The sequence below is a fragment of the Octopus bimaculoides genome, chromosome 1 (genome assembly GCF_001194135.2).
Source record: "Octopus bimaculoides isolate UCB-OBI-ISO-001 chromosome 1, ASM119413v2, whole genome shotgun sequence".
Classification (NCBI taxonomy): Eukaryota; Metazoa; Mollusca; class Cephalopoda; order Octopoda; family Octopodidae; genus Octopus; species Octopus bimaculoides.
This window is the reverse complement of record NC_068981.1, coordinates 109,710,015-109,724,579: the sequence shown is the minus strand read 5'-3', so window position 1 is coordinate 109,724,579 and position 14,565 is coordinate 109,710,015. Positions and strand designations below refer to the sequence as shown.

Sequence of the window (14,565 nt, the reverse complement as noted above, 5' to 3'; positions counted from 1 at the left end):
CAATATTTAATGATGTTAAAAGAAAAAGGATGTGGAGACAACAAGAATATGAACTGGCATGGCTGTGTCATAAAAAGTTTGTTTCCCAACCACTTGGTTCCAGATTTAGTCCCACTTGCCTTTGGGAAAGTGTCTACTACTATAGCTGTGGGCCAATTAAAACCTTGTGATTGAATTTGGTTGACAGAAACAGAAAGAAGCCCATCATGTGTGCAGTGGGTGGGTAGGTGGGTGTTTGTTACTCTCTCCTTGCTTTGACATCACATAGTAATTGAAAATGAGTGTCACTGTCATGCAAATTGTCCTTTGTTTTCAGTCTTCCATTAAAATATATCTAGTCAAAGGGAATATTATCTCAAGAATTTGTGACAGGAAGGGCATCAAGCCATTGAAAATTCGCCTCCATAAATTCCATCTGACCTATGTGAGCTTGGGAAAATGGATGTGACATACACACCACACACACACACACACACATGTTCTCTTACTTTTCTGTATGTGCCATCAGAAGGTAGACATCTACTGGCCTAAGTGATACTGTCATTTACAATGGTAAACAGCATACTTACTTCCAAAAGTTTGTGAAGTACAAGTTGGGATAAAACAGTAATATCATATGGAATAAAAGCAACCATTTTCTATTACAACAATAATAAATATAAGAGACAATTGATCATGTTGTTTCTGGTTGCCCAGTCCTTGCTGAAAAGGAGTACCTCATAAGACATGACAGACTAGGGCAGTACATCCACTGGAATGCTTGTAAATACTACAAAATTAAATCTCATGATAAGTGGTTCAGGCACCATCCAGAGGATGTAGTAAATGGCAAGGGCATCACCATCCTTTGGAACTTCTCAATACAAACAGACAGATAAATTGACTTCAATTGACCAGATATTGTGATCAAGGACTACAACAGAGGAATTTGTCTGTTACTAGATATGTCTGTCCCACAAGATCAAAATGTCTCAAGAAAGAAATACAAAAAGCTTTCTCACAATAAAGATCTGCAAATTGAAATCACAAAAATGTAGAAGCTTAATACTACAATAATACCAATAGTAATTGGTAGGTTGGGAATGATAAAGAAAGGGGCTGAGAAGTATGTTAAGCAACTCCCTGGAAACTCCTATCTCTGTGAACCTTGATTGGTACAGCCCATAGACTATGGAGAGCGGTCTCCATCTAAAATGGAATAAATGTGGTGATAATTTTAGCATGCATAGCAAAACAAAAGTGCCCTTGCTACTCTTGGCCTCAGAAGGATGCCCGGTACTAAGGTAGCTGAAATAAAGTTATAATGAAAGAAAACCATAAATAATAATAATATAATAATAATAATAAAGACTAAATCCTTTCTGCTGGAAGCACAAGGCCTCGTATTTGGGGGAAGGGATGAAGTCGATTACATCAACCCCACTGCATAACTGGTACCAATTTTATTGACCCTAAAGGATGAAAGGCAAAGTTGACCTCAGCATAATTTGAGCTCAGAACATATTTCATCTGGCATGCTACCGATTCTGCCAGCTCACTGCCTTCATGAAGACTAAAATAATAACTGTTGTCATAGGTGTCCTAAGAATGATAGCAAAAGGGGCTGATTGCTACCTATCTCAGATACCACGAAATCCAGAAATGGAAGAAATTTAAAAAATAGTGCTTATGAGAATTGCTCATATCCTATGAAAAATGTTGTCTATGTAATTCCCAAATCATTTTAATCTGTAAACATTGTCAAAAGTACTTTTAAATGTATATAATAGCAAACATCTTTTACTGTCATCTTAAGATCACACTATCACCTTATAATCAAATTACTTTTAAAACAAACTTCTAATTTTCTTGAGTCTTGACAGACATTCTCTAGAACAACACTCTATGCAAAACCAAAAATATGGTACCCTAGTCATGGCACGAATCTTGCTCTCTCTTGAGGTCTCTGGATGAGACTTGGAGTCAGCTTGTACAAATACAAAGCAAAAGCCATATAAAAATAATCCTTTCTATTAAAGGCACAAGGCCTGAAATTTTGAGGGAGGGGACAAGTAGATTACATTGACTCCAGTGTTTCACTGGCCCTTAGTTTATTGACCCCAAAAGGATGAAAGTTAAAGTTGACCTCGACAGAAAGTAGTAATAATAATAATAATAATAATAATGATAAACCAAGAAGTGAAATCAACAAAGGTGATCTGCTAGAAAGAAATACTGCAATTTGGAGTTTCTTTCAACTAAAATGTGTTTGTTGTTATAAGTTGAATGAAAGTAGAACGACCATTTCCATTCTCAATGAAGAGAATGCAAGATTATTTTGCTGTGGTTGCTTTAGTCCTTAATTAGAGGGGAAGTAACTTTTATTTACATTATTTACATTTGATGGATATTTGATGTTTTGACTGATATACCTTCCAGCCTTCATGAGGTGGTCTTTGGGAAATGAATGCTGGAAAAGCAAAATAATACTAATCTATAGAAAAATAATGATAACCAGTACAAACAAGCAGAAAATAAGCAATCCAATTAAAAAATCAAACAAGTTGATGACTTAAAATATTTGGGAAGAACAATAATAAAGAAGTATACTAAATCACAACAACCTCTGTGAACTTCGCTATATTAGACCTTCTTGGATAATATATAAAATTATTATAGCAATAATTATTCTTTTCTTTTTTTTAAGAACAATAGTAATTTCTTTGAACTCTAGTTACTGGAAAATAAGAAAAAGATTATGGCTTTTAAAATGAAATGTTTTAAAAAGATGTTTCTCATTAAATAGAAATTATTGGAAAGATTACAAACCATGAAATTTTCCTGTCAATTATTAAAACGCAGAAAGTGACATATTACTGCTAGCAGTGATGTGTGAACATACTACCAGTATGAGGTATTGGAAGACTGCACAGAAGTGGTTGAGCAACATCAAAACAAACAGAGCAGGGAGGATGGTGGAAAATATGTAGTTAACTGATGACTGAGAGAGATGGAGGGTGGGAGTTGCCTCTCTTGCTGTACACCTATGCCTTCCTCAGACTATGAATGGATTGGCTTTATAGATTTATATTATTGTCTCATGGTAAAATGTTTTTTGGGACACAACCACTGATCTGTGAGGGGGCAGGTTATATAGTTGATTAAAATGATTTCAGAATGTCTGATAGTTTCTGTTTAAAACCTCACCAAGAATTAAAATTACAATGGATGACAGATACAACACTAAATGCACAACTTCAGTCTCATTCTCTACTTTTCTGCTACTATCCTGATAAGAATTATATAAAACTACTTTGTAGTCAATGTAGATTTTTACAATATATTTATCTGGACACTATTATTTCTCAAATGTTTTCTTGTATTTTTACTCAATTCTACATATATTTCTTATTTTTACAGCGCTCAAGGTTTACGTCCTGGGATGTATGGAACCTTACTGGCTGGTATTGAGTGCTCTCAAGGAAGATATCCACTTTCATTAGCATTTCTAAACTTTATTTCTAGCACATTAATGGTAAATTTCAATTATTATTATCAAAATATTTTGAACACTCATTTTTGTTCATTAATGATTGTAAGCATTATATGTATGGTTTATATATAATTATTTAGCATCATTGCAGCAGCAAAATATTCTTCAGAGTTTGACATGTATCTTTTGGTTTACTAAAAACTATAACATTGTTTAGTCTAATATGAAGGTGGTACTTAGTACATTCTGTAAAGTGGTTGCTGTTAGAAAGGGCATCCATCTGCAAAAAGCAAGCTGAAATGTAACATAGAAGTAAAATGTGGCCTTCTATCAAATCTAGGAGGGTAGTAACTCTGAATAAGAAATGACTCAGGTCATAACAATCCATCCATAGCATTCCAGCATAGAAAGCAAATATAAAATGATACTGATGGCTTCTTTATTGGTTTCAGTCGCTGGATTGTAGCCATGCTGGGGCACCACCTTCTATAGGGTGTCCATAAAGTCTCTTTACCACCTAAAAAAAATATTACAAAAGCAATTGATAAGATATTTTATTCAGATTTATTCTACTGTATTCAGTGTTTACTAAAGTTTTTAATCACATCCCGGTGGATTGGGAGGGATGGGCCAATTCCTTGGCCGCCAGATATCACTCCCCAGGACTTCTTTCTATGGGGCCTTGTTAAAGATATCGTGTATCGATCAAGGATACGGGACATTACTGACCTAAAGCAAAAGATTACTGATGCCATTGCCACAACTGATGAGGCTATGCTACAGCAAACATGGCAAGAAATCGAGTAACGTCTTGATGTGCTTCGTGCAACTAATGGTGCCCATGTAGAAGTGTATTAAATGAGGTAAAAAAAAATTTTAATAAACACTGAATACAATAGAACAAATCTGAATAAAATATCTTATCAATTGCATTTGTAATAAAGTTTTGAAATGGTAAAGAGACTTTATGGACACCCTGTATAATGTCCTTGATTACATTTGGCCCAGTACTGTTTTAATAATTATTGATAATTAAATTATCAACCAATGATGTGTGAAAGACAAAGTGGCTTGAGTGGAATTTGAAGTTGTAAAAGTAAATAACCAAATATGCCAAATGATTTTGTCCCATGCTCTACTAATTCTGCCAGCCACTTTAAATAGATTGAATGAATCCTTGTTTCAGAAATGTAATCCTCGTTCACCTTACACATGAATAAATTTGTATTAGAAGTTACACATTTCTTTCGTATGGTTGTAGAGAACCTGTTAGATTTTAGTATCACAAATTAAACAAAATTCATATATTCATATTAATATATTCTGTTGAGAGCTTTTAAAATAAAGATTAAAATGCTGCTAAATTCACTTCCATCAATTTCTTTTTCCAGGAACTGAGTCAGCTCCCTGTTGACAATGAAATGTCAGCAACAGTACTATTCATCCTGACAGAAGTATTCCCATCATTCTATAAATGGAGATATTATAATGCCACCAGAAGAGAAGCTATAGGTAATTAGAGCTTAAATAACTGAAATCAATTTTTTATATTTAAAAATAATCCCTTCTTTTCATAAAGTTTAGTGTAAAAGTTATTCTTCATAACAAAATAGTTCTGGACTTTTGATGCTATTCTACTTATACAGATGAGAAGTGAGGAATATTTTAGTAACACTTGCGAAATACATAAAAATAAATTGCTAAATTGTAGAAATGAAAAGAAAATCAAAAGCCTTTACTTTATTTAATACAAATTTTTAGCACATAAAATAATTATTAATGCTTTCTGTATTCACATTATATATTAATCCACAGAGAAAATGGTAAATTCTGTGAATGTATAGTTCTTAAGGGAATATTTGAATTCTTATAATGTTAGATTTTATATAAAAAATATAGCTGACATTTTATAAAAAGTTGATTATTTAAATTAGACATGTCTGTCATATTCTGCTAAAAATATTTTATGTCAACTATGATATTCTATCTTAGGTCACAAATGCCTGGAGATTTTTCACAATATTCTGGATGTTATGGCTAAACCTAAAATTGATCAAACAAAAAAATTGTAAGATAAAGCTTAATTTTATTGAATTGAAAACTTTTCACTCTGTCTCTGTGTGTGTGTGTGCGCACGTGCACACGCGTGTTTTCTCTCTTTACATGTTTACTCTTCTCTTAATAAGTAACCAAGTCATTGTATCGTTTTGATAAATTGATTACAAGAAACCGTTAGACAATGGAAGTGCTTTTTCTATTTTCAGACCCAGTCTACAAGAAATGTGCGTGCATAATTTATTATATACTGAAGCAGGTCAGTCTCTCTTGAAAGTCATATCTATAGGTCTTGATGCATTCAATGACAGTTCTTGTGAGCAGAAATGGTAAGCTATTTTGCAAAATTTATAATCAATTTTACATCTAAATCCAAATTTCTTTTTTTTTTTTTCTTTCTCCATTTTTTCTATAATTTTTCTTAATTTCATGTCCCTTAGATAATCTTCAACCAGTATAACTATATACTTATTAGCAATGCTTATGTAACTAGAATGGATTATAACCTTGCCCAAATTCACTTTTTTTCCTTGTATTTTCAGGTCTACTGAAAGCAAAGGTAATGACTTGATAGACTTGATTCAGATGTCTTTCTCAGTGCTGAATAGGTTATTGTTACTAAAACCTCCTGATCTACCTTTGTCCCCAGTGGAGCGAGCACTGTCATTACCAGCTGCCAGGCAACAAGAGCAGCATATAGTGCTCACAGTTGCACAGTATATATTCCATCAACATTCACCTAAACTACCAACAATGGCTATCCTCTTACTCAAACGACTTGCTGTGGTCAGTTTCTTATGATTAAAGTTTTGTTTATTTTTTATGTTTAAATGCATTTCTGAATGACATGTTTGATGTATTTAGGCAAAATAAAGTATAATATCCTAAAAGTGGGAAGGGTCTTTGGTTGTGAAGCCACAGGCTAGAAATATTATGTCAGTATTAAAATCTGTGAAACCTATTAACCCAAATTAGCATTATAAATTGAATGTAAAACATTAAAAATAAAATGTGCAAATTTGAACAATTGTACAAACTCTTTTTCCTAAGTTTAGTAGTGAAGTTATCTCAAATAAATTACTTACATATGGTGGGGTAAAACATACAGATGTTCAGTCAGAATGTTAAAGGCCAATATTTTCACTTCCTTCACACACTAAATATTTTATCATCCACAATTTCCAAGGAATTTTAGATTAAAAAAAAAAAAACAACTGGGATAAGGAAGAGTTATAAATTCTTTCTCTGAAGATGTAAATTGCCATTAAAGGTTGTTTTTATAGTAAACTTGTAAAAGATTAACAAATATTAGAGTTAGCACTATAAATGGTAGCATTACTAGTCACTGACATATAATTGTCTGCTTTTTTCAATATCAGGGTTCATTTCCTACCTTAAATAGTTTATAAATTCTGCAACTATGACTTAAGAGACATTTCCTTGAGGAGGGGTTGAGGTTTGTGATTTAAGAACTTCGTACTTAATGCGCTTTTTGATTAATTGGAATTTTTCTGCTCAAATTAAATGCAGTCTTTTGCATCAGAATAGCTGTATTTTATGGTTTGAATCATTAATTTTAATTGAAAGGCTATTATATTTCATAACAGGTCTCTCCAATGTCTATTCTTGCTATTTTGGGAAATGATGCAGAACCCATCAGAAATAAAATGTTATCTCGGCTTGCTGCTTTAACTGAGGTTGGTTTTTTTTTTTTTTTAACCCATTTTCATGTTTGTAAAATGTTAGAAATAATTGTAATATCTAATGTTAGTAAGGTTACAGAACAGTAACCTTAGTAACCTTGGATATTACAAGAGTGGGAAAAAGCTGCCAAATGAACTCCATAAACTTATGGTAGCCATTCCACTTCACTAGCATTTTATTTTATCAACCCCCAAAACTCATATTGCTTTATCAGGTGATATATATTTTTTTCATATTATTCATCAAATGTAGTTGTCTGTGTGTGTGTATATATCTATCTGTCTGTATGTATGTATGTGTGTGTGTATATATATATATATATATATATATATATATATACACAACATACATATCAGAAACAAACTCTAATTTTAGGACTTACAACTAAAAGTTGCCATTCTTGAACTTCTGTCAGTGTGTGTTGTTACCCAGCCTGGTCTTATAGAACTGTTCCTTAACTTGAAACTTGAAAAACCTGACAATCAAGGAAAGAAGGTAAGTTTATTTTTGTTTTTTTTTTAGATGAAGCAATAAGTCTTAGAGGTTGTATAAAATAGTAATAAGCACTACCTTTGCTCTTCTTACAAAGGCAAAAAAATATTAAAGAATCTTTTTGTATTTGTCTGATAATAGAGAGGAACAGGCTTATTATATTATAGGAATTTATTCCATTTTATGGAGATATTGAATTAGAGATGTGTATCAGTGAATAGATTGAAGTACTGTGGTATGTCAGTGTTGAGGTAGATATACTAGACTAGAAATATGAGTCACTGATGGAATCAGAGTGATGCAATTGTTTAAAGATATTATTGTGTCAGTGTATAAGTAAAACCGGAGAAATTAGACATGTTTAAAGGATTATTTGTACAGTAAAGAATAAAAATGATTGACGTTGATATTTTTCTATTTTCAAATCATTTCAGGAGTTGACATTGGGAAGTTCTAGTTGCTTAAATTCTGTGATGAACTTGATTGTTGTAGAGAAACAGGTATTGTATTTCTGGATATTGGACTATTACTTTTGTTGGAAATGAGTTTTGAAATGTGTTAAAACATCCTTCAAATATTTCAGTGTACCATAACATGTCAAAATACTTAACAATGTGATATAGTACTACTGTTTGGTAGAAGTGGATCTAATAGTTTTATGTATCAAATGACTGTCAGTTGAGTTACATATTTACTGTTCTATATTTCCACATTTATTAACTTGATTCCTTTCCAAGGAGTCAAGTCCTTCTATCTGGCATTACATGAAATTAGGAATATTTCCAGACTACTGTTATTATTTTTAGTTGATTTGTAGAAGTGTTAGCACAGCAGTCATCCTCATACCAAAGCCAACTTTACCTTTCATCCTTCTTCAAAGATTTCTGCATAATTATAAAAATTTGTGTACAATTCATACATATTTTATAGAAAGGAGATTTCTATATGTCAGTTATACAGATGTATTTTACATTAATCCATAAAGTGTTAAATAAAGATAAAGAAATACCTATAATATTTTTCTGTATAGGTTCTATGTCTGAAGAAAATATGAACTCTAATCGAGACTATCTCTTAAAAATCCCCATTAATGAAGAGAGTATCAATGTGACTAAGAGTATTGCTATTACATGTGGTGTTGTTTATATACAGAGTATCTCAAAGACAAATGATGTTATTGTCACTTAAGAGTATATATGACTAAGTGTTGGGCTATTGATCTACTTTAAAGAAATATGAGAATATAAAACTAGAAACTTTTATCTTCTTGAAACCTCATTAATTGGTATACCTAAGTATACCAATTAGATTGCTGTCTACTTATTAAAGTTTTTTCAGTAAAAATTCTCAGACTGATTTGGTTTGGGATTTCTGCTGTCATTATGTAAATTATTAAAAGCAATCTCTATTTGTTCATTGACTGTATTTTATACTTTATATTCTTTACTATTTTCATTATCCTCTTATACTCAGTGAGTGTTGGAACTTTTACAAATGTATACATTTACATCATGTTACTAGCGTTTTTAGGGTAGATGTTCATCTTACAACTAAATAGGAAGTCAGGTTATCAACTAGATTGTATTTTGGCAAGAATCAGAGCACAAACAGTTGTTTTGAACTCCAGCCTATGTAATATCAATTGTACAGAATCCTAACCTTACCAGTTATAGTGTCTCTCAATTACAATGTCATAATATTTATTGTGAAAATTATCCTTTTGTATACATTTGATTTATGATTATCTTTTGTTGGGAATGTTTTATAACAGAAAACTTACCAATGCCCTCCAAACCTTCTTTGTGCCTGTATTGAATTTCTACATGCCCTTTGGGCTGGTATGAGAGAGACAGCAATGAGTGTTCTCAGAACCAAGTAAGTTATATATTATTATTATAGTTCAAAGATGTATCTAGAATGCTTTTGCATAAAAACAAAGGGAAGAAGAGTACATGTGAAAATAACAAGGGTATAAATTTGTTGTGCATAACTGAAAAAATGCTTGTGTAGATGATTCTTAACCACATCAATAAATATGTAGTAAACAGCATTTATCCCAAATCCCAATGTGGATTTTGGACTGGGAGAGGCACAGTTTACATGGTTTTTGCCTTTAAACAAGTTCAAGGAGAAACATGTGAGAAAAATACTGACTTGTACATGGTCTTTGTTGACTTAGCCAAGGCCTTTGATATAGTGAATTGTGAGGTGCTTTGGGAAATTCCCTGATAAGATGATGTGAGGTGCCTTGGGAAATTTCCTGATAAGATGATAAAGGTAACAATATCTTTGCATAAAGGAATGATGGTAGCAGTGATATCTAATGGTCAATGTTCAGAGGCATTTTCTGTTTTCACTGGAGCTAAATAGGGCTGTATTTTAGCTCCTATACTTTTTGCCATATTTTTTCAATGATGCTCCAAAATCCTTTTAAGGATTACCACGAAGGTGTAAAATTTCAGTTTCACACAGACTGAGGTCAACTAAACTTAAATGGGTAAAGCTTCAGATCAAAAAAAGATCAAAGAAGGGATTCTATGTGGTTTGCTAATGATTGTGCTTTGATTTTTCATACATTTGAGGAAATTCAGGAAATAATTGCCAGGTTTACTGCACCAGCTCATGTATTTGGACTAACTATCAGCATTAAGAAGACTGAAGTTTTATTCCAAACAAAGTCTGGGCAGAACATACTCAAGATTTGAACATGAGGATTGACAATAAGCCACTCAAATGGGTCGGGTCACTTAAATATCTTGGTTGGAAGTACAATAAACTTTAAGAATACTCTTGATGATGATATCAATGTTAGAATATCTAAGGCTACAAGTGCTTTTGGAAAACTTTCCTATCGTTTGTTGGATGAAAATGGTGTCAGATTGAAACTAAAATAAATGTATACAAACCTTGTATTTTGAGCACATTTTTGTATAAGGCAGAAGCATGGATCTCCCTACTACAAACATATAAAGAAACTTGAAACCCTCCACATGTGCTGTCTGTGCAATGTCTACAACAAAATGGTAAGACAAGAATATCAAATATCAAAATTTTAGAAAAATGTGATATTTCACTATTGAAAGCATACTGTTGATAATTCAGTGCAGATGGGCAGGACATGTTATTCAAATGGAAGATGACTGCATTCTAAAAATTCTTTTGTATAGCCAACAAGTGGAGAGATTCTGCAGTAAAGGAAGACCCATCTTTAGGTATAAAGATAAGTTGAAACGATCATTAAAATCCCTACAGCTTGATGAAACATTTTAGGAAAGCTATTGCTTAGATCAGTCTAAGTGGTGTAAAATGTGTCATGATGCATCTAAATAATTTGAGTTGAAGAAATAGAACAATAAAAGAATTATATCCTACTATCAGCAGGCCCATTGTCCGATCCTAAGTGAAATCAAAATCAAAATCACCATTATGACTTCATAGCAGAACCCATACCGGGACTCAAATTACATTCACAGATCCATTGCAAATTAATGCAGCTTCTTTTATTTATGTTTTTTTAATCCTTTCCTTCAAACACACATACCACCACCATCATCATCATATGTCCATCTTCCATGCTATCATGAGTTGGACAATTTGACAAGATGCAACAAGCTGAAAGACTGCATTGTGCTCCAATGTCAGTTTTGGCATGGTTTCCATAACTTGATGCCCTTTCTAATGCCAACCATTTTACAGCATATCCTAGCTGCTTTTTTCATGGCACCAGCACTTGTTGGTAGCCTTGCAACAAGTGGCCCTTGTAAATGAAGAACAACAGAAGAGAGTGTGCAATGATTCTAGACTGGGCAATGAGAGAGGATAAAGTATGATAAGAGAAACAGATTTATAGTTGTGAGTGGGTGGTAATGGAGAAACAAAGGGAATAGGCATTATTGAGAAAGTATGGCAGGTGATATGAGAAAAGAAAGGATTAGCAGAAAGGTAATAAGGTTGGTTGTGTGGGAGAGAATCCAAAGATATCCCATGTTATAAAGGTGAATAGGGACAGAAGATCTGAAGGAGAAATAGATGATGGTGTAGGATACAGAGAGAGTTTTTGAAAGAAAGAGTGGTATGGGAGTAGGTCAGGGGTGGGGGGAAATGAGGGTTATTGAGAAGGGAAAGATATAGGGAGAGGAAATGAGAAAAAAAGGCGAAAGAGAGGTGGATGAGTGTAGTGAGAACAATGAGGGAATGAGAAAAGAAAGAGTATTGTAGAGTAGGAGAAGTGAGAGCATCCCAGGTGGGAGAGGACAGTGAGAGAAAGGGTAGAGGAGTTGTAGGTGAATGCAGTGAGTAGTAGAGGGCACCAGCAGGGTGTAAAGATGGGTAGTGAGATAAAGGCAAGACTAAGTGTTGGTAATAGATATGACCTGGTAGAGAGTGTGTTGGTTTGTAGTTCAGCAGGACAAGTATAGCTGGGTAAGTGTTGTGTAAGTAGGAGTGAGAGTTCAGTGTGAGCCTAGAAGACAAGGAGTGAAGTAGATGTGAAGTAGATGATGATGGTGTAGTCTTCCCAGATTAGTAGAAAGATGAGAGATGGTTGTGGTAGGGGCTGTGAGTAATGAAGAGGTAAGAGTCATGGAGGGGTGAGTGAGAATGCAAAGTGAAGAGGAAGAGGTAAAGGGAATGGGTGCATAGGTAGATAGATAGATAGATAGATAGATTTTGATAGTTGTCTAAAACTTTATGAGTCAGGAAAATAAGATGTTCATATATTGGTTAAAAGAGTGGGTATATTATTAGTAATAAAATATATTACATTCTCATATCAGTCACTTTACCAGTTTCATAGAAGAGTTGAGATAATTCCGACAATCTGAATGGAATAATATAACACGGGTTCTTTGTGATGTAGGTCTGAAAGTGTTACATTCAGTCTGCTGATCTTGTGACTGCTGTAAAAACCAGAATGAAATCTTTGGTCAAAACTAGGGAGAAAGTTTTTTTACTTTGTTGGAGTTATGCTCCTTGGATTTAGGAGCAAAAAAAATCATCGTATGGGGTGTGTTTGCTTCTAGGGTGGGGTACAGGTACAAGCAGTGGGGATGGCAGATGATGAAGTTAGGTTACATTTAACATCATTTGTGGCCATGTATGTATATATATATATATATTATACCACAGTTGAGTGAGTGTGAGGAAAAACTAATGGAGGTGCTCCAATGCTTATAATTATAGTGCAGTCAGCCAGTATACTAGGACAAATCTGCACTCATGAAGACACAATCAGAAAACCTCACTCTTACAATTAAGGTTGGTACACTAGTGGACAAAATTCTTTTGTATAACTCTTTTCTCAGTCAAGCAGAACTTGTACCATTGCTTAATATAAATGAATACAAAGGACAAACTATCTGGTAAAGTGTTCATTGCAATGGCTTGCTTAACCCCTTAACATTTAAACCGGCCATATCCAGCCAAAATATTCCACTTGTTTTATGTTCAAACTGGTCAGATCTGGTCTCTCATACCTACCCTACAATACCTGACCACTATATATCATCTTGCTGTAGTGAGGTTGAACTCTTCCCCTTACACTTAGAGAAAGGTGGATTTCACCAAGCTAGCTTTCTTTAAATATGCTACATGAAGTGAACTTTCATATTTCTACCATTCAATGGAGTAATTGTTAAAGCCAAGTGAGACCATAATCCGTGGCCTCTGCCAGGAGTGTAGCCAGCTCACTTATTTGTATCTTTACTTCATTGGACGCTAAGCTCTGCTTGCGAAGACCTGTTGAGGCAAGTGAAATCGAAATCGAATCGAACCAAATTCAACGACTGGCACCTATGCCAACCTCTCCTTCATTGGACACTAAACTCTGCTTGCGAAGACCTGTTGTGGCAAGTGAAATTGAAATCGAAATCGTAATTGAACCATATTCGATGACTGGCACCTGTGCCAGTAGAGCACGAACAGCACCGTCCGAGCATGATCATTGCCAGAGCAGCTATCTGGTTTCCAGGCCAGTGGCACGTAAATAGCACCATTTGAGCATAATCGTTACCAGCATAGCCTTACTGGCACTTGTGCCAGTGGCACGTTAGAAAACAATTTAGTGAGGTCATTGTGTCTCCTGTGCAGGTGGCACATAAAAAACACCATTTTGAATGTGGCCATTGCCAGTACTGCCTGACTGGCCCTCATGCCGGTGGCACGTAAAAGCACCCACTACACTCTTGGAGTGGTTGGTGTTAGGAAGGGCATCCCGCTGTAGAAACTCTGCCAGATCAGATTGGAGCCTGGTGCAGCCATCCGGTTCGCCAGTCCTCAGTCAAATCGTCCAACCCATGCTAGCATGGAAAGTGGATGTTAAACGATGATGATAATGAATCTGACTGACTTAATCATTGTTATTATTAGTTATCAGTGAAAGGTTAAGGAATACTCTTTTACTTGTTTCAGTCATTTGACTGTGACTACCACCTTTAGTCGAGCAAATCGACCGCAGGACTTATTCTCTGTAAGCCTAGTACTTATTCTATTGGTCTCTTTTGCCGAACCGCTAGATTGTCAAGTGATGTTGGGGGAACTAACACAGACACACAAACATATACACACACACATACATTTATATATATATATATATATATATATATATACTAGCAGTATAGCCCGGCGCTGTCCGGGATTAAGCTAGGATTATTAAGTGATCAAGTGCTTTATTTCAAACCAAAATAAGTAACATCGACATCAGATTTGAGCGAAATCCGTTGAAATTGTTTTGGCTGAAAATGGTTTGCTGGCAATTTGATTGGGAAATCCCATAAGGAATCAGTTTATTGGTTATTTCCACTCATTGACTGTTTTTTTTTTTAAGTTGCATTAGAGATCTGCAT

The 14,565-nt window shown here is 34.2% G+C and overlaps 1 protein-coding gene across 1 annotated transcript in view; it reads left to right on the top strand.

The window, feature by feature from the left end:
• Positions 1 to 14,565, top strand: part of LOC106881422 (nucleoporin NUP188) — a 465,305-nt gene that overhangs the window by 404,096 nt on the left and 46,644 nt on the right. Inside the window, exons 24-32 of the mRNA XM_014931808.2 lie at positions 3,400 to 3,514; positions 4,864 to 4,984; positions 5,465 to 5,540; positions 5,737 to 5,856; positions 6,070 to 6,313; positions 7,135 to 7,224; positions 7,607 to 7,726; positions 8,158 to 8,223; positions 9,495 to 9,598. Coding sequence (XP_014787294.2) covers positions 3,400 to 3,514; positions 4,864 to 4,984; positions 5,465 to 5,540; positions 5,737 to 5,856; positions 6,070 to 6,313; positions 7,135 to 7,224; positions 7,607 to 7,726; positions 8,158 to 8,223; positions 9,495 to 9,598 — 1,056 coding nt within the window. The remainder of the gene's footprint in view (positions 1 to 3,399; positions 3,515 to 4,863; positions 4,985 to 5,464; positions 5,541 to 5,736; positions 5,857 to 6,069; positions 6,314 to 7,134; positions 7,225 to 7,606; positions 7,727 to 8,157; positions 8,224 to 9,494; positions 9,599 to 14,565) is intronic.